Source organism: Diceros bicornis, chromosome 3 (genome assembly GCF_020826845.1).
Source record: "Diceros bicornis minor isolate mBicDic1 chromosome 3, mDicBic1.mat.cur, whole genome shotgun sequence".
In the NCBI taxonomy this organism is placed as follows: Eukaryota; Metazoa; Chordata; class Mammalia; order Perissodactyla; family Rhinocerotidae; genus Diceros; species Diceros bicornis.
In genome coordinates, this window is record NC_080742.1 from 14,322,044 (window position 1) to 14,345,308 (window position 23,265).

Below are 23,265 nucleotides of genomic sequence, written 5' to 3' on the forward strand. Positions count from 1 at the left end.
AGTAAGTAAAATTTATTTTATTCTATATGAACATGAAAAACATAGTAACATTTTTCATCATCTTTGTACCTAGCACAGCACATAGCACAATAACTTGCATAGTGACACTCATTAAAATAAGGTTCGTTAAATGAATGAATGAAGATGGGAGGGAATTAACATTTACTGATTTCCTAAGATTCACCAATCTTTAGTAGGCATGTTACCTACAGTATCTCATCTAGTCTTCGCAATAACCCCCATTTCACAGATAAAAAAATAGAGGCTCAGAGAAGGCAAATGGCTTCCCCAGGATCAAACAGCTTTGATTTTCGTAGCCAAATACGTTTTACTGTAAAGCCCAGGCCTTTCGTTCCTTGGTATCTCGCAGCCTCCCACTTTGTACCTGGCATCCTTGGCCTTAATTTGAGGAGGCAAGTTTGAAAACCTCAGACACTGTGAAAGTCAAGTTGATCCCCATAGACAAGGTTAACAACTGCCCTATGGAATTTTACATTGTTATTTTTCCTTTCATTACTCCAATTCACATCTGTCACTATTGCCATTTTAGAGTTGTCATAACTATTGCCAAGTAATTATATACTTGTCACAAAATATACCATAAATTGAATCTTTATGAATCTTAGTACAAAGTGGTTCAAATGTGAATGCTTAATGAATCCAGAAAATAATGAGAAAAAATACTCTTTAAGCTCCCTAAAATTCACTCACCATTGTTGAATCTATTGTGTTGACTAGAGAAAATGCGCTTCAGCCCTCCTGCACCTGGACTGTGTTCATAGCCAAGTTTTCAGTTTTTTAACTGACATTAAATTACCAAGAAATTGAATGTGTGGAAAATGACAGAAATTCATTTCTCCTCGTGAGAGAAATCCTTCTCTTCCTTTTTTGATTTTTTTAACAGCATGAAAGTCTGTATCTTTAAAGACCATTGAACCAGTTTGTAGGAAATACGTATTTCTATATGGTAATAGCTATAGCATAGTGAAAGGCATAGGAAACACAATGATATGCAGGCTATAATTCAGTCAATGTCCAATCACTCAATCACACATCTCACTTTAATCCAGAAACTCCTATACCAATATATTTTATTTCCAGCCAGACAATGGCCTAGGCTAATTTATGGCTCTGCCAACAATGCCATTTTAATTAATTTTATTCACCTTATTTCTCTTTCCTCTGCTCCTCATATCTCATCTGTTTGCATTGCCTAGATTTTAATTAAAAAATCTCTCCTCTCTAAGGAGCAATCTTAAGTGGCAAAAATAATCACTTAAAGTATTATAGTCATTAAAAAATTGGCTGTGGTGGAAGCCATGCATTTTCAATTTTCCTACAAATGATGTTTTAGCTTCCTTTTAAAGTGCACTTTGTATCTGAATTGTCTGCCACCAGCCAGCTTGGCTATCAAAAATGGTCTTCCAGCTGGGTGGGCTGAGTGACAACTCCTTAATGGAGGAAATGGATGGCTCTGTGCTCATGTGGAGGGGAAGGCATACCAGGCAGATTTCATTCCATCTGCCACCAGCTCTCTGCAAGCTGGCATTGCCCAAATACCCAATATACTCCTTCCAACAAAAAGGATATCGTCAAAAAATAAATTGTAAGGCTACAGATGCCTGAAAGAATCATCAGGGCCATTAGACCCCAGGGAGATAATATTAAGAGGTGCCTCAGTGTTCATCTTTGATGAAAACTTAATTAAACTATGGTAGAGGCGATTGCAAGTACTTTTACAAGTACAGAAGTGAAGTCATTAACATTTTCAGCAGAGTATAGGGAGCAACCTTAGAAAAACGCTATCCTGAATTGTGGCCAAGGACTTGTTATACTGAGGAATCTGCACTGATGTTTCCTGTTGATGCTTTTCTGAATGGCAAATTCTTGTCACTTAGTTACACTGTGTTCTACTTTCCAAGTAAAGGAAATCCATTTAACAGCAAAGTAGGAAAATATTTTTGATTAATAGGTAGAAACAAATAAGGACTATATTTAAGGGATTTTTAAAAATTGGAGATCTGCTAGTACTTAGAAGTATAAAGTGTATGTTATTGATCAATGCTAAAATAAGAAAACAAAGTAAAAATAATTGTAATTAAGATCATGATTAATGTGCATTAGGAGGGCTAGAAATACAAAGAAATACTTAGAGCCATCTGCAGAATTTATACCTTTGTTTTACGTAAAATAAATGCTTAGCTACCTGATATGTACTCCCCATAAGTCAATCAAAAGCTGTGACTCAGGGGGCTGGCCCGGTGGCACAAGCGGTTAAGTGCTCGAGCTCCGCTTCGGCGGCCTGGGGTTTGCAGGTTCGGATCCCTTTGCAGGTTTGGATCCCAGGCGTGCACCGACGCACCGCTTGGCAAGCCATGCTGTGGCGGCATCCCATATAAAGTAGAGGAAGATGGGCACAGATGTTAGCTCAGGGCCAATCTTCCTCAAGAAAAAAGGGGAGGATTGACATCGGATGTTAGCTCAAGGCTAGTCCTCACAAAAAAAAAAACAAGCTGTGACTCAGGAAGTCATATGTTATTTATAATCATTTGCTCAAGAAAACCTGATAGATTTTCTGATAGAAAATAGTCCTGAATTCAAAAATATTCTTGTTTTTATCATATAAAGAGCTCATGTATCTCACAAAGCTACACATTTAACTGTCTTTTGAAGTTGTTTAGATTTTAATTGTTATTGCATATAAATGACATGAGTTTGAACAGATGCTGAACAAAAACAGCTGGGTATTAAAAGCACTGAGAGCAATTTTCTGAAGTTCTTTTCATACTTTTAATGCACATTTTGTTTGGATTTTTAACATACTATATTGACGTTATGCAATACAAGTTCATCTGTAAGAAAAGTGGCAACAGACATCTTGCATTCTTAAGTTTTCCTGTCTTAGGAAAATGTTTGGTAATCTGCCAAAATTTGGAGGGCTTTTAAAGTTCTAATTGATGGTTCTATCTGCCCTGAAAATGAAGGAATGTTTGCATTATTTTTATCCTATTGTATTGTGGGATGTATTTTTTTATATTTTACCAAAGGTTTTAGGTTGATCTGAAGAATGTTAATGACTATTCTGAGAAACAAAATTAAAAATAAATTTAAATACTCTTCTATTTCTCTATCACCTACTGCTAAGAGTATAGACTATAATAGCTTATCTTTGGAAAAAAAGTACCTATTCAGAAATAAAATAATTATTTTATAGTACTTAGAAGTTAAAAAAAAAAAAAAACCACTTCCACATGTAGTATTATTTGTGCTTCTAACAACATCCCTAGGGAATAGATTCTACAGCCTGAGAAACTGAGGCCCAGAGGGGTTAAATGACTTGTGCAAAACCACGTAGCCCTTAAGCAGAGAAAATGCATTGAAACATGCTCTCTGATTCCAGCCCCCAAAGTCCCTGAGGATGGATAGTAACTGAGTTTTCGTTCCTTGTTATCTTGATTGTTTTTGCTTTCCAGTATTTTGTTCTTTTCCAGCCTTAATCTCCTTGATTCATGTAAGTGCTGAATTAATTGAGGTAGATTCTAGGGGAAAGTTCAAGCAACCTCTCACCAAGCAGGCCATGGATTCCCATTCAAAGGCAGAGATTCAAAATCAGACAAGCAGAGGCCCAGGGGCTCCACCTCAATCCAAAAGCACTCAGGCATAAATTCTTAGTTTGGAGAGCATCTGGGAAACCAGGCCAATTCTACGACATTGAGCCCCCTGTGACCAATCCTAAAATAGAATTAACACAAGACTCTAACTTGCCTTGTACTTGATTTAGGAATCCTCAGAATGAGAACCCTAAACTGGTCCCCTACCCTTCACAGGATTCTTAAATACAGGGTTTATACATGATCAACTTCGCAGTAGGCCCATTCCTGCCCACTCCTGCTCAGATGTCTCAGGGATTCACCAGTTTCACACAGACTATCCCCTATTTATAGTCCTAATATTACCTCGCTGGCTCTTATTACGCTTACTCCAAACTTTGAAAACATTCTGTTCTACTCAGAATGGCTGAGGCAGAAGTCATATCTTGATCTCCTTAGCATGGTGGGGAGCAGAGCAAGCCATCTGTAACTGTGTGTGGGTTCTGTGCATCTCCAGGCCCCGCTACCCAGAAAATGACAGCCCCGTCTTGCTAAGAAATAGGAAAGGTTGAGCTGCCTCCTCCTGAGCTGTGGCTGTTTACTTTGGGTGTGTCACAACCTGTCTTTGGTAATGTGGCACTAGACTCAGACTATGAAGAAGAGAATATTCAAAGAGCAATACTTCTCCCCCTCCACACCAAGCAGGTTGGGCCTATTGGGAAGGGAGAATAGAGCTAACTGTGAATCTTCCCTTGAACTTGACAGAGAGGATTAGGATGTTTTCAGTGCAAAGACTAACACTGACTGGTATAACCACTGCCCTGTTTGTTTGAATTTAGATTTGGTATTGAGTATTGTTCTCTTACTACAGATAGGTAAAGAACAGCTCTTTCTCTTTGGAAATAATAAAACTATACCATTCTATCCTTCATGGGAACTTGTCAAAGACAGATCCTACTAGTTTTTAGATCCTACCAGTATGAAAATTGATTAACATCCAATTAAAGTGAGTATTAAATTTTTTCAGATTACTTTCTTTATACTTGATATGGTAGATTTACTTGTGTTTCATATATGACACTATTACGGTTATAGTGACAAAAATAGACCTTTGTGGCTAATTATCAATAGGTGCACAATTTCAAATATACTATTCAACTACTAAATGTATTTGGTAACAGCAAAATAACTAACAAAAAGATCCTTTAAAATATACTTCTATTTTTCTAAAATACCAACTCATTTTAATTTTGTGAAACAAGTTTAACAATATGCTATCCAGTTTTGTAATGATTTGTTTTTTGACAATAAATTTTCCATTTCAACTAAATTAAAATATGCATCAGATATCTTAATAATATAAATCTTGGAAGAGTAGCAAAACAGTTACCGTGGTCTTAAAATGTTAACAAACAATTCTGAGGTAAATGGAACCAAAACTAAAATAATTAAATTGATGATTAGCCAGAAATGACCAAGGTTTCATGTTAAGCAAGCCATTCTTTTTATTACACAAATATATCCTTTTAAATTGTAGTATCAGTTATTCTGTTTTCACATGTATAGATATTCATGTATGCAATTTCCCTTGACATTGATTAAATGTATCATTTGCATGGATGTCAGAGCCCTTGTATTAATGCCAAATAAACATAGACTACAGTTTTTCAGGATTCCAGAATGGGAAGATAATTGTGAAAACCATTATGTAGAGCTCAGTGGATTTATTATTAGGAAAATAACCTTTGTTATTCTAGTTAGCATTCGTTATCTTTACGAGATAATAGTAGAGGATCCTTGGGTTTGTCATTGCTTGGCAGTTTCTGTTTACTGTTAAATAAACTGAATCCTAGTTTTGATCAATATGTGTGGGTTAAGGATCACATATCATGAGCTCAGTTTAGCATCTATGAATAATCTTTGTTCACTGTGGTGTGAAGAAGGTTCTCTGGCAGGGGATGCATGCTACACACTACAGTATTATCTAAGATGATGGCAGCCCAGTGGACATCCCTTAGTCTTAGTGCTTGAAATGACCCCACAAGATCATCTGATCTGACTCTCTTGAACTTCTAGAAGCTTCTGTAAGCTTTATTTACCCTTTCAACATAGTACTCTGATTCTTCCCTCAATTGCTTATACCAGCTGTAACCAATTTAACTGTCATAAAACATTTCTTTGCACACATCACTGCCCTGTTTTAAGACACCACTGCCAACAGAATATTGTAGAGATCTCTTAGACCACCACTTAAGATCCTTCTCTGTCAGCCTCCAGTCTAATTCTCAGAATCATGCCTACTTATCACCTTTGTCATTCATTGATATTTGTCATCCAACTAGGATTTTTAACCATCCTTTAAAGCCAGTTGAAGACCTGCTCATCCATGAAGCCTACTTATCTGGACCAGCCCTGGACACAGTGATTCCTACCTTCTCTCACTAATTAGCACTTACCATATGCTGCCTAGCATTGAGACCTATCTTGGATATGTCTGGGAATTTTTGAGAGCAAAGATTATGTATTATTATACTTCATTATAAACCCCTTCCCCCCAGTACCCTCCTTAATGCCTTTTACATCGTAAGTTCTCCATACGACATTAATTGATGACCTGGAAAAGGCACACCCATATCATTCATTCATCCATGTATTGAATTATTCAACAAATATTTTTGAATTCCTACTATATGCCAAGCACTGTGCTAAGACCTGGAATATAGCAGGGAACACAATGGACATGATCTGTGCCCTACAGAACTTACAGTCACTGGACCTAAGTGATATTTTCCATCCAGTTATTTTTCTTCATTTCTATTTAATTTTAAGAATGTATAAAACTTAAAAGAATGTTTGCTCTTTCATTTATTATCATTTCTCTGTATGTGACTTCTTACTAGTTATTAAAGTAGTGTTCTTTTGGAGAATAACAAAGTTTGTGATTTCCCAGCTCCTCACTGGGGACATCAGGGACTTCTTAGGTCTGCTCAGAAACTTTTACTCAAAAGCTAGCTGAGAATATACAATCATATCAGGGATTACTTTGACCTTTTCTGTATTCCATGTTTTGACTAGCTGGCTATTCTACTCATATCCCATTTACAGACAAATTGTGAAAGGCTTGTATGGCAAGCCAGAAATATATGGAATATTGAAAAGGTCAGTGCGATTTAGCCCATAACCACAGTATTGAAAACATATGACAAGTCATTATCACACTTAATTCCCACAACGAGGACCGTGGTAAAGATGGGAAATTACTCCAATTAAAATATTCTTGTTTCTTACTGAAAGCTGAGGTGGCAAAGCTCAAATGGCCTCTTGACTCCTTTTTTGTGATAACTTAATAAGTTAGAAAGAAATTGTAATTGAATTAGACAAGACAAAAAAAGAGGTAACAAGCTCTTTTGATTTGAGAGTCCATCGTAGAGGGAATAATATAATGACTTTTCTAAAATCTCTAATTATACATGAGTAAGACATATACAGCTACGAAACCAATTCAGCAGCCACCCCATGCTCTCTTTTTATCTGCAGCATAGCTGTCAGTCAGATGGGAACTCCATTTATTTCCATGGAAATGAAGGCAGTGAGTTCAATTTTGCCACCACCCGGGATGTAGATCTTTCTACAGAGGATATTCAAGAGCAATGGTCAGAAGAATTTGAGAGCCAGCCTACAGGGTAAGTAATGTGTCTCCCATGCTGTGTATAGCACTTACATTTATTCCACTGGATATATTTTAAGTGCATATTGTTAAATAGCAAAAGCATACCTAAATCAATACTGATATTTGGCTTATCATAGACAAGCCAAAAGGGTTACACTTATTCTAAACATTCTTTATTAAGTAATCAACTATTTTTATGCATATTAAAAATTTGTGGTTGCAGATACCTTTTAACTTCAGTTGAATCACTTATATATTATCTTTGTTTATTCAGCTTTTATTGGGCAAGTTTATTTCTCAATGTGTATAGAATACAAAATCTTTCTATTACTATTACACTGAGACTTTCCGTTGTCTTCCTGGGGCTGAAATTTATAGGTGCTGCTACCTGATTTTCAGTGGAACGTGGGTTTGATCTATAAAAATTGTTTACGGGGTAAAATTTATCTTTGAGAGTTTTTTTTTTTTTTTTTTAAGGAAGTTTGGCCCTGAGCTAACATCTGTTGCCAATCTTCCTCTTTTTTTACTTTTTTTCTGCCCAAAGCCCCAGTATATGGTTGTATATCATAGTTGTAGAGTTGTAGCTCTTCTGTATGGGACGCCACCTCAGCATGGCTTGATGAGTGGTGAGCAGGTCCACACCCAGGATCCAAACCGGCGAACCCCAGGCTGCTGAAGCAGAACGCGCAAACTTAACCGCTGCGCCACCAGGCTGACCGTTTTTTGAGAGATTTTTAAAGGAGAAATATAGGGCTGAGGCTGAAGTAGAAGAGACTGAAGCAGTGAGAATAACTTGGTGGTAGTATTTTTTAGCCATTCTGAGCTGTGTGCCTTCTTCTGGGTCCTATATCCCTAAGATATCTCCTGTTAATTGAGCAGCATTTTCAGAAGCTCAAGTTGAAAAACATTAATAAGTTCAGAGAATCAAAATTCATAAGGTAGTGTGAGTTTGAAGGAAATTCTAGAAGTTTCCTGGTTCTCACTTGGCTTTTTTTTTTTTTTTGCAATAAATACGTGTAATCAGAATACCAGGTCCTATTGTTTAGTGTATGTATTCTAATACTACCATGAGGGCCAATGAAATAACATTAAATTTAATTTCATAATGAATATGAAATAGCAGTGATTTAACTGTTAACTGAGAAATTTTTCCAGAACACAACATTTGAGATATAGTCATGTCTCTCTGATATCAACAAATTAAATCAAAACTGGATGGAACTTGTAAGTGCCTGAGTGGCAGGAAGGCCAATATTGCTCTCTTAGGCTCCCTGCTTCTTGAGCTTTGCCCAGGAACTGCATTCAGACCCAATAAGAGGGAAATGTGACCAGCAGCCTGAGCCGCCGCTACTACTGTTACCCCTTGCTGCCACATTGGGGTCTTTCACTGCTGAAAGCTAGATTTCTACTGCGGCTGACCCAGCCCTGCTTTTCCCTGGCCCAGGGAAGTCCTTCAGGGCCAGTGTGTGGCACAGACCAGGTAGACCTCTGAAGAAGGTTGATACTTTGAGTGACCCCGCTCCCTCAGGGCCTACCATTGATTTCTCTGGGCCTAGCACCAATGCTCAGGCCCTTCAGTCCACAAAGTCCTGCTCCTCTAAGGTTCCTGTCACTCTTCAAGTTTCATGTCCAGTGTCACTGTGGTGTCTCTTTGAGGGACCAGCAACCACTGCTCCTCTTTTTCATCTCCAGGATCTCCCCAGGCATTGGGCTGCTTTCCTTTGTAACCCTTACACTACACAGGGCTCATTCCACTCTCCTCACAGACCAAAGGGCTTTGATGGGGTCCAGAACTTTGACAATGCATGCAAGACTTCTTTACCTCTCTTCTAGAGATAAAGGATCCATCACCAGCATATTAGTTTGTTCTTTCTGACTCCTGATACAAAAGACCCCAGTTCAAATCCCATTCCTGATTATGGAGCTTGACTGCCTCTGAGGGGTGTCCCAAATTTTGAAGCGACGTGTTGACCCCACTCCTTCATCTCTTCAAGCCACTACCATCCATGTAGCAGTGACAAGTCATCCTCTTCAATGAGACCCACATCCCCTGGGGACTCAGATGATTCCCCAGTGATACCCAGCCCCATCCCACTAAAGCAGAAAGAGAAACACAAGTTTAATCTCCAGTAGTACCATTCCACGTAAATCCTAATCTCTCTCTCTCTCTCTCTCTCTCTTTCTCTCTCTCTCTCCAGTAAATCTCAAGCCTTCAATGTCACTTACTTTTTATTCTTTTGGGGAGAGAGAAAATTTGTTTTTACCTGTGGCCTTAATGTCTTCATGTCTATTCCCTCTCCCAGAATGCCCTCTTCCCCTCCCCCCCCTTTTTTTTTAGCTTGTTTTATCATCAAATCCTGTTTATAAAAGAACAAAAGAAATGCTTTTCTGGATAGACCAATGATCCAGCTAGCTCTCTGCTAGTAACAGTGGAGATTTAGTACAAACACACAGAAAACTCCTTTATGAATTAAGCTTAGAAAGGAATTGATACAATGTTAGAAGAAACCAAACATATTTTAGAAAATTAGTGTACTAGTCCAGAGACATAGCTGGCAAAAAAGTTTATTCCAATTAACAGGTCAGACATTCTGTTTTCACAGAATGCTAATGATATAAGAGAATTTGTAGCTAACCCAAAGCATTCATTCTTCAAAACAAAAAAGAACTATAAGTATTTATGCCTGAAAAAAAGAGCTGAAGTCAATATGGACACAGGAGCATCAGAGCAAATTCCATTCACTCATTGACTCAGGTGGTTTCAGTGATGCTCTTTGACCATTTCTCAGGACTGAGAGTATCTCAGAGTTTGGTCACAGTTAAGAGGCTCATACTTTCAGGCCATGGCATTGTCATCTGGTTTCTGTTCCAATAACATAGAGTAATGTGCTTGACAAAAGCACCTGTGCCACTCTAATTGGTATACAATTAATTCTTCTAAATTCTAGAGGCACTTTAATTATTCTAGCAACCACACTTTAGGTTTATTAGCAGCTCTCCCCCTAGGATATCAGGCCACACCCCCTAGAATTACCTCACTAATGCTCTCGAATCTGGTGGCTCAGTTATAAAGTTGGCATTATGTTATAAGGGTATAAAAAGATAATGACAGGACCTAGTATTTTCTGTGTTTGGGGTGATGATAAAAACGCTGGTTTAGTCCATGGCAATGTGTATGTGTGTGTATGTGTGTGTTCCCTCCCCACACCCACTAGTCCCAAATGTTGCTTTATTGGTCTAGGGAAGAATGCTGTTAGAATAATTTTTAATCGTAGCTTCAGGGAGAAAAATCCTGTCACAAAATTTTTACGTACGGTAAGAGCTGACAAAGACAAACAGATTAGAAATTTGGTAGTGAAATTCTTGATGTGTTTTGTTTTCTCAGCCAGGTTTACTTAATATTTCTCTCATTCTTCTCCTCAACCATCACCACCCACACAGACAATCTATCATTATAAGCTCACCTACTAAAATAGATAGAAACAAAGATGGTATACCTTTATTCAAGAGTGACCTGAATTGATTGAATTCTGTATCTTTGAGGTCACTTTTTAAAAAAAAATTCAAGTATTAATATGGATATAATATTTTCATCTCTTTTAACCATGTTTTCCTCCTATAAGAATTACAAGAGAGAAACGAGAATATGCAGTCCTCTCTAACAGTGTCTTTAAAAGATTTCATATGAATAGCAAAAAAGAAAAGAAAGCCACTAAGTCATTTTGACTTTTTTTGGAGTTTACTTTCCCAAATATCCATTTTCCTACTATTTGAATCAAAGTGTTTGATCTCAGATCATGAGGATGCAAGAGCTGTTTGTCTTTCATATCACAAAGCTGTCCCAAATCCAAGGTTGACAGATTTATTTTTTTAAAGTGAGATTTTAAAGTTATTTTTTTCTTTTTCCTAAAGAAGACACATCTGTTACTTCAGCAAGAGAAACTTTAATAGATACACTGATAATTTATGTCAGTCTTTCTGAACTTTGGCTTAACCTTACAAACACATCATTTAATTAGCAACTACCATATCTCACCCAGCTGAGGCTGTCTTTAGGTGGGAGGGGGCTTTGCGGAAAAACACATTGCTATTATATGGAATTTGTATACGTGTCTTTCATCCCAAATGCAAACATTATATTTTTTACTATTCAAATACCTTTTTAAAAAGTCTGTTTTATTCCCGTCACTGAGTATTCGTGTTAAAGAGAAACTCCACAAATGTAATGAATATTAGAATAATTGAATCAAGATAATGTGCTCCAGTCTTCCCCACCTGCCCAAAATCCTTGGAAATTACAGAAAATGAGCAAATGAATCTATAATGACACTATGAAACAAGGAAACGTGCCCTAGTTGGGTCAGGAATCAGGAAGGGTTGCGCAAAAAAGAGAGATAGAGAGAGGAGGAAGGGATCTGATGGAAGGAGGAAACTATAGCCCAAAACACGTGTAGACTAAGACACAACAAAAAGTGGCTCAGCACTGCTCCAGGTCACAGATGCTGGACACAGGCATCAGGATGGGGCTCTGAGGTACTGCTGTAGGGACTGCCAAGTAGGTGCGCCCTCACCATACCCACTTCCAAGCAGAGGCTTCTGCCCCCCGGGAAGAAGCAGTAGATGTGGACACCTGGAATGGAAAAGCAGGGCAGTGCCAGGTGGCTGGAAACCTTGAAAGGAATGAAGAGCTCCCGTGATAGTCTCCACCAAGGGCACATCTGCCCCCTTCTGTGGGCATTTTTGCACCAAAACTAAGAGAGAATAGTAGAAACAAATTTAAGCAAATGATCTAGAATCATCAAATCTGAGGAAATCCAACTCCATAAAAAATAAGCATCAAACTGAAGAACTAAGAGCTGAGAAAATGGAATTAGTAGCAGAAGAAACAAATAGAGATTTTATAACAAGTATAATGTCCTCAGAGGGATAAGTGAGCACACTGCATTTGTGAAATTGAAACAGATTTTGTGAGGAAAAAATAATGAGATGTGAGAAATGAAAATATATGATTGTTGAAAAAAACTTAATGGATTTTCCCCCCCGAATATCAGTATAGGCAAAGCTGAATAACAAATTAATAAGCTAGAAATCTGAGTCTTGAGATCTTCGCAAAACTTAGGGTCATTAGATGTTAGAAAAAGAGATGTAAAAATATTGGAGGGAAATTGGCACTTCTAACATTAAAAATAATAGAAATTCCAGAAGGAGAGGTCAGGGGGAATATATGGAATGAAATGTTCAAAGAAATAATTGGAAAAAAGTTCCTAAGATTTAAAAAAGAAGAAGAAAGAAAAGACATAGTTCCTATGAATGAAAATATTTAGCAAGATGAATGGAAAAATACCCAGTCCTAAACCATCAGGGAGAAACTTCGGAACACCGATAAAAGAGGAAATCCTAAAAGCTTCTGGGTGAGATTCATTGTACTTTCCTTAGTAGCATAAGTTTTAAAAAAGTGAAGCAGTTATCTTAAAGTTTGGAGAGAAAATTAGTTGGAACATAAAATTCTTCTCCAGTCAAATATCGTTCAAGTGTTAGGAAAAAATAAAAAGCTTTTCAGACACACAGGGTTCAGAAAGTTTACTACCCCTGCACCCTCCCTGAAAGAATTACTAAAAGATTTATTCCTGGAAATTGATCCAAGAGGAAGAAGAAAGATTCAGGAAAGAGTAGTGAGCAAGTGAAAAAGTGAAGCTTGTAGTTCAGCCTAAGTGTTGATTATTGAAAATTTTTAATAAAAAATTGGAATTAAAGCCCAGATGGCCTTAACAGGAGAGGTACAGAGGGAGATTGACAAGAAGAGAAGGAGAGGAAAGAAGTAAAATACTGCCAAAGTTCTTAACTTGCTTGAGGTGAGGTTATGGATCTTGGTTAACTCAGTTAACTTGGTTAACTCTTAATGGAAAACTTTCAGTGTGAATATGTTTGTTGAAAAAATCAGATAAGCCAGATATAAGCTGTGTAACTCCTAAGCCGTTAGGTTAGCATAGAACAAAGAGGACTTACTCCAGCAAATGTCAGGAAAGTGAAAAAAAGTAAACAGTAAAAAGCAGGGTAAATAGAAAACAGAAAACAATTAGGCAAGAACCAGTCTAAACATATCAGTAACACAATAAATTTGAGTGAGTTATATTCATTTATTAACTCAAATTCTCACAGTAAGTTTTTTAAAATCAGCTATATACTTGATATTTATGAGAGACCCAAACTAAAATAACACAAGAAGTTGAAAATCAAAGACGAGAAACTAATATGCCAGGGGAATGCAACAAAAGAAGCAAGGAGGCATATTAAAATCAGTTATTCAACTCAGATTTTAAGAATTCAGGTTTAAGCATTAAAAGGGCTAAAAAGGGATATTTTGGGCAATGGTATATGTAGAGCATTTTGCACAGTGCTTGGCACATCAAAAGCAATCAAAAAACTTAAAAATTAGTTATGCCAACTATAATTACTATCAGTAATAGGATATAATCAAAGTGGTGCTCAGATGAAAATTAAACTCATATTAATTAATGAGATATAAAAGAAACGCAAAGTTAAACATGCCCGTGAAACCTAAATTGGATTCTCTAAATAAACCAATGAAATATCATTAAGAAAAAAGACAATATTAGTTAAAATGATAATTGGATGTATGCTAAAATGGATCAGAGTAAACATGTTGCAAGCTGTTGTTAAAAGACATATTTCATCTTACTTGTTCTGGTCTGCTTTTGACCTGGGTTCTACCTTGCTTTCTATTTAAGTAAATTGTTTTTTTATTTAAAAAATATAAATGTTAAATTTTCAAATATTAAAAAAATAAGCTCTATATGATCAGGTACATTAAAATTGTTCTGGCACTCCTTCGTAGAAATTCTAAACCCTTCTTTAATTTGCAGCACATTTACACGCCATCTTTGCTTTTGGCATTGCCGTTCTTGAGTTGGTTAATTGCTCCTTCCCCCGCTCCAAACCAGCTGTCTATGTAAGCATCCAGAATACAGCAGCTGGCTCCCCATCCAAGAGAGGAGCTCCTGTACTGAAGTTATACTTTACAGGAAAAAAAGAGAATGAAATCTGAATCCTTCCAACATGATTTAATTCCTGGCAGTTTGGCACAACATTAACAGGTGATAGGATTCTTCTGTGGAAGATATCAGAGGAGGTTGCTGGCACTGAGATGTTCAGATGCCCACTTCTTCAAGATGTCTTATTTTCCATAGTCCTTCCTGGGTAGTTCACCTGATCCACACTGGCCACGAAGCAGTCTTGAATATCTAGGCATTTATGTGAAGGAAGAGCAGAGCTCTGACACCTCAAGAGGTATGGCTTGGGGTTATCTGTACTCTAGAACACATCCAGGAGCATTAGGGAATTGAGAATTTAATTCCTCAGGCCCACAAAGTATGCTAAATAGTATAATTATTTATTATTATATTTTGAAATTTAAAAATAGGATAATGACTAAATATAGTTTGGCATATGCATAATAAAATATTATGTCGCTTGTTTATAAAGAGTTAATAATAACCTGGAAAATGTGTGACATTACTAATGTAAGTGAAAAAAAGGCAGAATACAAAACCATCTGTATAATGTTATCACAACTATTTGGAAATATACATAGAAAAATATTATAAATAAATATACTAAAATATTAATTATGCTTGTCTCTAGGGTAGTATGATTATGGGTGATTTTTTTTCTAACACTCTTTGTATTTTCCAATTTTTCAATGATGAGAATATTGCTATCATAATAGAAAAAAATAAAATAGAATTTGTTTTTTTAACTTTAAAAAATATTTCCAGTTGTACTTCTCTACTATGACTTAACGCAGGTGTCCTCTCCCAGGCCACAGTCATCACTTCCGTGAAGAGTCTTCCTCTAATTAAAAAACAAAAAGAAAAAGCAACTGGTGGCAAATACTTCCTGTATATGACATAATACCCAGAATTCCAACTCTCCGGCAAGACATAGAAAAGATGCCAGAGGGCAAACAGGACTTATCCTGGGATCAAATTTCCTTTCCCATCTTTGGCCTCGCTGACTTTTTCCAATGGTCAGAGAGAGTAGTCTCTGAACTGCTAACCTGACTATTTCCAGTTCCCTCCAACTACTAGTCCTAACAGTCCTGTTCTACTACCATCCACACCCTATTAAGATAACTGCTTTATAAATTGGCTGTGAAGAACCTCTTGCAAGAAATATATTTAATAATATATCATATAATAATATAATCCAAGATTATAGAAAAAAAATTTGAGCACAGACAATGGTTTCCTCAGCTCAGCCATAACCTAGTCTCTGATAGATGATTTACTATAAAGAGAACAAAATGCAAAGTATTAGTTACATATTTTAATGGCATTGCTTGCAAAGTAGGACACACCTACAACTGACTCAAAAGGTCTTTCTTAAAATTTAATGCTATCTAGTGGAATAAAACCAAGAGAAAGGCAATATAAACTCAAATAAAGCAATTTTATATTAGCTTCCTTGTTCCAGGGAGATGGTACCAAAGAATCTTACATACAACCACTGGAAATCAAAACTGCATATAGACCAACCAGAACAATCTCTATTATAGCCCCTTCAATGTAAGTTGATGATTTTGTTAAAAATAGGCTTTACAATGATTTAGAACACTTCAGAACAGTTTGAGCATCTCTTGTTATTTTCTATAAATTTCTTCCTCTGTCCTACCCAGAAAAATTGTCACCTCTGACTTAGAAAACTTTTCACAAAATGCTTATAAAACTAAAGAGGGATTTTATTTAAGCTTATAATTTAGGGCAAGTGAATTGAAGTTAGATTGACAGTCTAACTAGTTAACATTGCATTAAATGGGTCTTTTTTTTTTTTTACAAGCATGTTCATTTTTATTCAAGCAAAACCCACTTGACCATTTAGATAACATAAATAATAAAATTTAGGGGCCCAGAGAGATTGTGGCCAAAGTCTCAAACAGTACAAAAAAACCTGAAGATAGATAAAGTGCAGTGTTTCTTTCAGCTGAGTATCCCCTTGTTAAAAGATTGAGCAATAACGCTTTGCATACTGTGCTGAAACTTTGTCCATGATTGTTGTTCTACTAATCCTACTATGAAAAGAATAAAAACTCATTATAATTTAGAAATTCATTTGAATTGCCACTTTGACTTATTTTAAAACAAAAATAGCACTACGTTTTAAAGGGGGGAGAAAAGGAAACTAACATTTATTGAGACTCATTATAATGTCCCAGGCAATACATTATTTTCTCTAACATCCTCCAGTCTAGGTCATATTTCTGTCTTATTGTGAGAAAGCTGAGTGCTTTCTACCATTCTGAAGCCAATATTCTTTTTTAATGTGTATTCCAACAAGAATATAAATAAACATAGTGCATGTAATAAAACCCTAAAACAAAATTGAATTTGAGTGAAATACAGGGGAATCAATTGAAGAAAAAAACTTTTGCACTGCAGTGCATGCAGGAAAGCCTTCAAATAGAGCTCATCCTTCACCTTCACCTAAGCTGTCGTGCTGGAGGGAAATCCTACAAATGCAGTGGAGGTGAAGAAGCCTTCAGTCAGAGTATTACATCTTGCTAGACATCACAGGACTCACATTGGAGATAAACCTCATGAATATAAATGAATATGGAAGGATCTTTACCTATGGCGCATCCCTTATTAAATATCAGAGAATTCATCCCAAATAGAGACCTTATGGATGTAATGAACTTATTCAACCTCACAGGATTCATAGTAGATAAAAAACCTTATGAATTTGGCAAATGTGGGATTTTATAGCCAGGCTTTATTCTATATCTTAGTTCAAACCTGAAGTTGCCAACCTGGTGTAATATATTCTGGAAAGTATAATAAAACAAATTTTCATAGATAATGTGAAATGTTCCATTACCTTTAGATCCTTTTATGCCAATATTAATAGGGGAAAAATCTGATTAAAATATAAGACCTCTATTACCTATGTTCTTATTCTTAGTGTTTTTTTCAAACTATAATAAGATCATTTAGATTTTTATTCAAAATTTTAATACATATAAATTGAATGCCTTTCTTTATTCTTTGTATCTGAAAATTATTTGCTTATTGCAAAGCAAATATGTAAAGCAAAAATCAAAAGTTTCCCCATGCTAATCTCATTGCTCATTGTTAAAATGTTGGCATATATGCTGGCATATGTTCATTCAGAAATTTTTCTATGACCATACCAAAAAAAACACATTATAATCACATTTTACATACTATACTACAACTTTATTTTTTTAAAAGCTTAACAACATATTATGAATGTCTCTTCTAGTCTGGGGTATACATACATATAAATGTATGTATGTAATTTTCATTTTGATGGTTACTGCCAAATTGCCCTTCGAAGAATATATATCATTCTTTTTTAAGCTTATTACGGAATTTTTTAAAAATTTCAGCTTTGTTGAGGTATAATTGATATATAAAATTATAAGATATTTAAAGTGTACCTCATGGTGGTTTGATACACACATACATTGTGAAAGAATTCCCTCCATCTAGTTAATTAACACATTCATCACCTCACATATTTATCTTTTTTTTCTTTTTGGTAAGAACATTTAAGTTCTATTCTCTCATATCATTCTTAAAAGTATTAAAGTTTGAGCTGATTAAAACATAATTAATTTTATTCTCAAAGCATTCTAAAACAGCTGATACGGAGAACCATCAGCTTTCCAGCTAAGAAACTTCTTTAAATTATTTTTGCTTACAAAAATATTTCTCTTTCTTGACACAAAAAGTAGAAAGTCATATTTTAAAAATATAAATTAAATATTATTCTGACCTTGCTACCTCTAAGGAACAAACTTGCCTTAGGGCATTTTATCGATTATTAAACTTTTTTTTTCCTGTGTTCCAACTTCACCCCACTCTATTTATAATAAATAATATAGGAGCTTTTTTTAGAATTAGTCATCAACAAATAAATGTAGATTGCGATGTTGTAGAGAGCTCTCCCCCTAGGCAGACATTCCTTCAAATGCAGTTCACAGAGAACCACATTACCTTGGGGAAAACATAATTTAAACCATAGAGAAGTAACACTCCTTTTTAGAGAAATAGCCATGCCATTCTAGATATTGCTAAAACTATAGAGCTCCTCAAATACTGCTGCTGGCCTCAAAGATTTGGTTGTGTTATAATTTTACTTCATGTAATTATTGTATTAGGAGAGAGTCACGAAGCATATCATTTTTTGTAACTGGAAATGACCACAACTTTGCGACCTTAGAGATCGGAACTCTGAAGTCGGGGCAGTGAAAGGCCTTCTCTGAGGTCCCTCGTAGTTGATGGAGCTCTGGGATCCCCTCAAGCATACTTTGCCTCCAACGAAGCTCAAGCCAGTGTTTATACAAATTCATGAAAGAACGAGCTTGTGCTACAACAGGCTCCTACTGAATTCTTAATAAATGTAAGATAATCCGTTCAAAGCAATGAGACTTTTACAAAATGATTTTTCAGATTTCTCTCTCCTTCTTTCTCTTCAAAGCAGACTTAACCTTCCATTTCACTTGATTATAAATATTTGGGTTTCTAAAGAAAATAACTTCACTTTTTTTATCTTCCAACAGTTAGAATGGGAAAAATAAAGACCAATGTAGAGTAAAATTGAGTATGTTGGACTTTAAAATAAAGATTGAAAAGAAATAGACAGTCTAAATCATATCTCATGATTCTAAATAATTCATTTAGATTAATCTAGAAGAGTTATTCATTTACAACTAGTAATTAAAAGAAAAAGACTACTAATCTCATTTCTCACTTGACTAGAAGGTTCTTTTAGTCCATGACATTTCCATCTTTTTCAATTTAATTTTTCGCTTTAAAAATACTCCAAAGTAGATAGATGCCTAAAAGGAGCCATCATATGCATCATTTATAACCTTAACTTGCTTTGTGGATCAGTAGGCTGAGTGGTTTAATTGAGATAAATGGAGCAAGTAAAAGACCAATGAACCAGTGTGAAATTTTCTTGTACGAGTCAAGAGAGGTTCCTGGTTAATTTACAGTGGTCCAATACTAGTATGAGTTGCTTCAAAAAGTTATTTATTGGGCTCCCTGAATAATTGATATAATCTGTAAAATACAAAATTATAGGCATTTCCTAAACATTTTGGTCCCAAATCTATTATAAACTGTAAAGTTCAACATAATCATCCTGACACAGTACCCTCTTTCGAAACTACTAAAATAACAGTGAACTGAGAATCAAAAGATCTCAATTTCAGAGCCAAACAGGTGGTTAGCCTTAGGCTAGCCACTTACCTTTGTGTCCCAGTTTTCTCCATCTGTAAGCAAGTTAGTTGTGTGACTAGCAACAGCCAAACTAGATGTGACCAGAAATAAATACTAAGAAGTTATAAGAGTTTTAAAATATTAAATATTTTTATTCTTTTCTACATATCCAAATACGTATTTGACAAGACCCAGTTTAAATCCCATCTCCTTTTTGAAAACTTGCTAGACTCTTGCCAGCTCTTATGACTTTTCATTCTATAACTATCTTTTTAATGTGCAAAATACTATACAAGCATTTATGATATTATGATACTGTTTTTTATGGTTCTCTATTTCCTTAGTTCAAATTTGATTCCCCACCTCAACTGTAAGTATTTTGAGAATAAAGATTATCATGTGGTAGACACACTATACATAGTACTGATTAAATTTATCCTTCTACAGAAAAACCGTTATTGTGAATGGAATGTGTTTAAAAGTTTATTCATTACCTAAAATCTGTAGTAGCACATCTTTATTTCAGAATTATTCATTACTAAGTAAATATTCATCATTAAAAGTAAAATGTTATGCTCTAAAGCTTTGACTTAATGTTCTAACTCTTAATCTCTTTTTTTCTTAAGGTGGGACATCTTGGGAGCTGTCATTGGTACAGAATGTGGGACAATAGAATCAGGTTTATCAATGGTCTTCCTCAAAGATGGAGAGAGGAAATTGTGCACTCCATACATGGACACTACTGGTTATGGGAACCTGAGATTTTACTTCGTTATGGGTAGGTACATTTTGAACGAATTTTGTTTACCTAGGGCAGATTCTAGGCCAGCACTTATTCGTGAGGAAGTAAGATTGTTGTCCACAATACAAAAAGAAAATTTATGAAATATGAGTTCCACTGGTTGAGCAAAAGCCTGTGGTACTCACACCTGCTTCAGACCAGCCCTGCTGGAACCATCCTGTAGGAGAGCTAGTCCTGGCACGCCATGACTAGGCCTAAAGACAAAATGCCTTAAGACTTCCTCCCACCTCTCCCTCAATGGTCATAGCTGAAGAGTCAGTGGGACAGAAGCTAGGAACAAAGCAATTCTTCTGGGAAGCAAAAGCAATGCTTTTGGGAAGCATCTAGCTTCCCAAAAGAAGCAATCATCAGGTGGCGAGGTGGTTAAGTTTGTGCATTCCGCTCTGGCAGCCTGGGGTTCACAGGTTCAGATCCCAGGTATGGCGGCGGCCCACATACAAAATAGAGGAAGATGGGCATAGATGTTAGCTCAGTGACAGTCTTCCTCAAAAAAAAAAAAAACAATCATCAAAGTGAGTCATTTGTTTTCATGGATATCTTATCATTGCATAACTCTTTTGTCGTTGTCGTGGGAAACTAAGAAACAGGTTTATAATACTTTGTAGTACTTTCATAATACTCTCTACTTTCTAATATGTTGGCAAACACATAAAGAAAAAAAGTGTTCATAAGATGTATTTTTCTTAAAATTATTGTGGAGCAAATAAATAGTTAAAAGTTTAGAAAAATATCCAAGGAGGAATTAAGGGGTTGAAATCTGTGACCTCTCAAATTTATCATTTTAGTCAACAAGAGCCGCAGTTACGTATTCTTTCACTGGATGTCGTTCCTGGAGTGTGAGTAGGTGTCACATGCCTTCTTTGTGGAGTGACTGGAAAAGCACAGGCAACACCTGGAAGTTAAACAGGAAATAAACATTGTCTGCCTTTGATCTTACTAGTAAGGATGTCAGTTCATCAGACAAACAGGCCTCTGGAGTATAGGCTTCAGCACTGGCTCTTTCTTTCTCTCACATTCCTCACTTCCTGCGGCTCAGAGCGGCATGGTAAACTTTAGACTGTGTTTAATATCTGTGTGCTCTCAAACATATTGCCTCTGTGATACCACCTCGTTTTTAATAATGATTGGTTTGAACATTTGAAGTTGTGGATATAAAATATAATGTCGTCTTCCTACCAAAGGATATCCTCACCTTGACTCTGAAATATTTGTATATTTAAAGACCCAGAGCTCATTTCCTTTAAATAATTAGAATTCAAACTGGCTCTCATTTTATTAAGAGTGATTCCTGGGAAAACTTAAGATTCCCCCCCAAAATTGTAATAAACATTTAGTATGCCAGTCTAATTTAACTGGTTTCCCTTTTTACAATTTTTTTTTTTTTTTTTTTTTGTGAGGAGATCAGCCCTGAGCTAACATCCGCCAATCCTCCTCTTTTTTTGCTGAGGAAGACGGCCTTGGGCTAACATCGGTGCCTATCTTCCTCCACTTTATATGGGACGCCGCCACAGCATGGCTTACCAAGCAGTGCGTCAGTGCGCGCCCGGGATCCGAACCAGCGAACCCCGGGCCGCCGCAGCGGAGCGCGCGCACTTAACCGCTTGCGCCACCGGGCCGGCCCTCCCTTTTTACAATTTTTGATGTAATACGTTTGAATTCTTGATTTTTTGCATAGTGAATCATAGTAAATCAACCCAATTCAGTGCCTTTATGTAAGAAATCAAGTCATCTTTATATAAGTGCCTTTATATAAGAGATTAAGTCATCTTTAATTCTTTCTGGAGCAAAGCAGATTATTAATGAATCAAAATAATATTGACCATGAGGGAAAAATTCATTTGAGTGAGCCCAAAATATATTATCCCAAATAAAAGCATCTCTGGTCAGTTTAAAAAATTAATGAATTCCTATTGAATATAGAGTGCTGAGGTAGGATATATGGAGAATATAGTTGGGAAAGTAATGGTACCTACATCGCAGAGTTGCTGATCAATAAGTTAATACATGCAAAGCCCTCAAAAACAGTGCCTAATAAATAGTTGACTCATATATCTCTATTTTCATATGTGTAAAAATTACTTAGACAGAGTCCTTGCCCATAAGTAACATCCAACTATAAGCGAGAATGCAATGGGCTACACTGGAATGAAAATGCTATGAAAATGCAGAGGAAGCTCTGGATACTTGGAGCGGAGGGATTAGGGTAAAGCTTTATAATGGGAATGGCATTTGAACTCAGCCTTGAAGGATGGACATGATTAAAATTTAAGGGGAGAAGAGAATTCCAAGCTAACCCCGCATTTTGAGAAAAAAGTACAAGTATAAAGGTACATGACATGTCTGGGGCCGGGTGATTTTCGCAGTATAGCCGAATGGAAGGATATAAGATGGAGCTAGAAAAACCAACCGGAGCCAGAGTAGTGGTTTTCTTTAATATCATATTAAGGAGTTTGGATTCTCTTTCTCTGGGCAACGTAGAGCCATCAGATGATTCCTGTCAGTTTTGTAACATATTCTCGTCCATGTTTTAGAAAGATAATTCTGGCAGGAGCATGAAGGAAAGACTGAAACAATCAGAAATTAGAGGACAAGAGACCAATTAGGGTAGAGTTGACAGATTTAGAAAAAAAGGCAGCCTATTTAAATTTGGATTTCAGATAAACAATAATTTTTTGTATAAATATTGTTTGTGCAATATATTTTATCTGGCAACCCTAAGTTAGGAGGCTATTGCACTAGTCCAAGCAACAAAGGAATTATGGCAGTGATGGTGGTAATAACTTGAAGGAGGGGACAGAGAATAAATAATCAAAGAGAAGGAACCACCTGAAGTTCACACCCAGTTGACTGTGATGATTATGAGAACAATATTGGAGAGGACACAGATTTCTCTCCTAGGTGACTGGAAGAATGGTACAATTTCCCAAAATAGGAAGT

The 23,265-nt window shown here is 36.2% G+C and overlaps 1 protein-coding gene across 2 annotated transcripts in view; it reads left to right on the forward strand.

The window, feature by feature from the left end:
• Nucleotides 1-23,265, forward strand: part of RELN (reelin) — a 485,778-nt gene that overhangs the window by 288,693 nt on the left and 173,820 nt on the right. For both annotated transcript variants that reach the window (XM_058523829.1, XM_058523821.1), the window contains exons 11-12: nucleotides 7,128-7,273; nucleotides 20,153-20,304. In XM_058523829.1, the coding sequence (XP_058379812.1) occupies nucleotides 7,128-7,273; nucleotides 20,153-20,304 (298 nt within the window). The remainder of the gene's footprint in view (nucleotides 1-7,127; nucleotides 7,274-20,152; nucleotides 20,305-23,265) is intronic.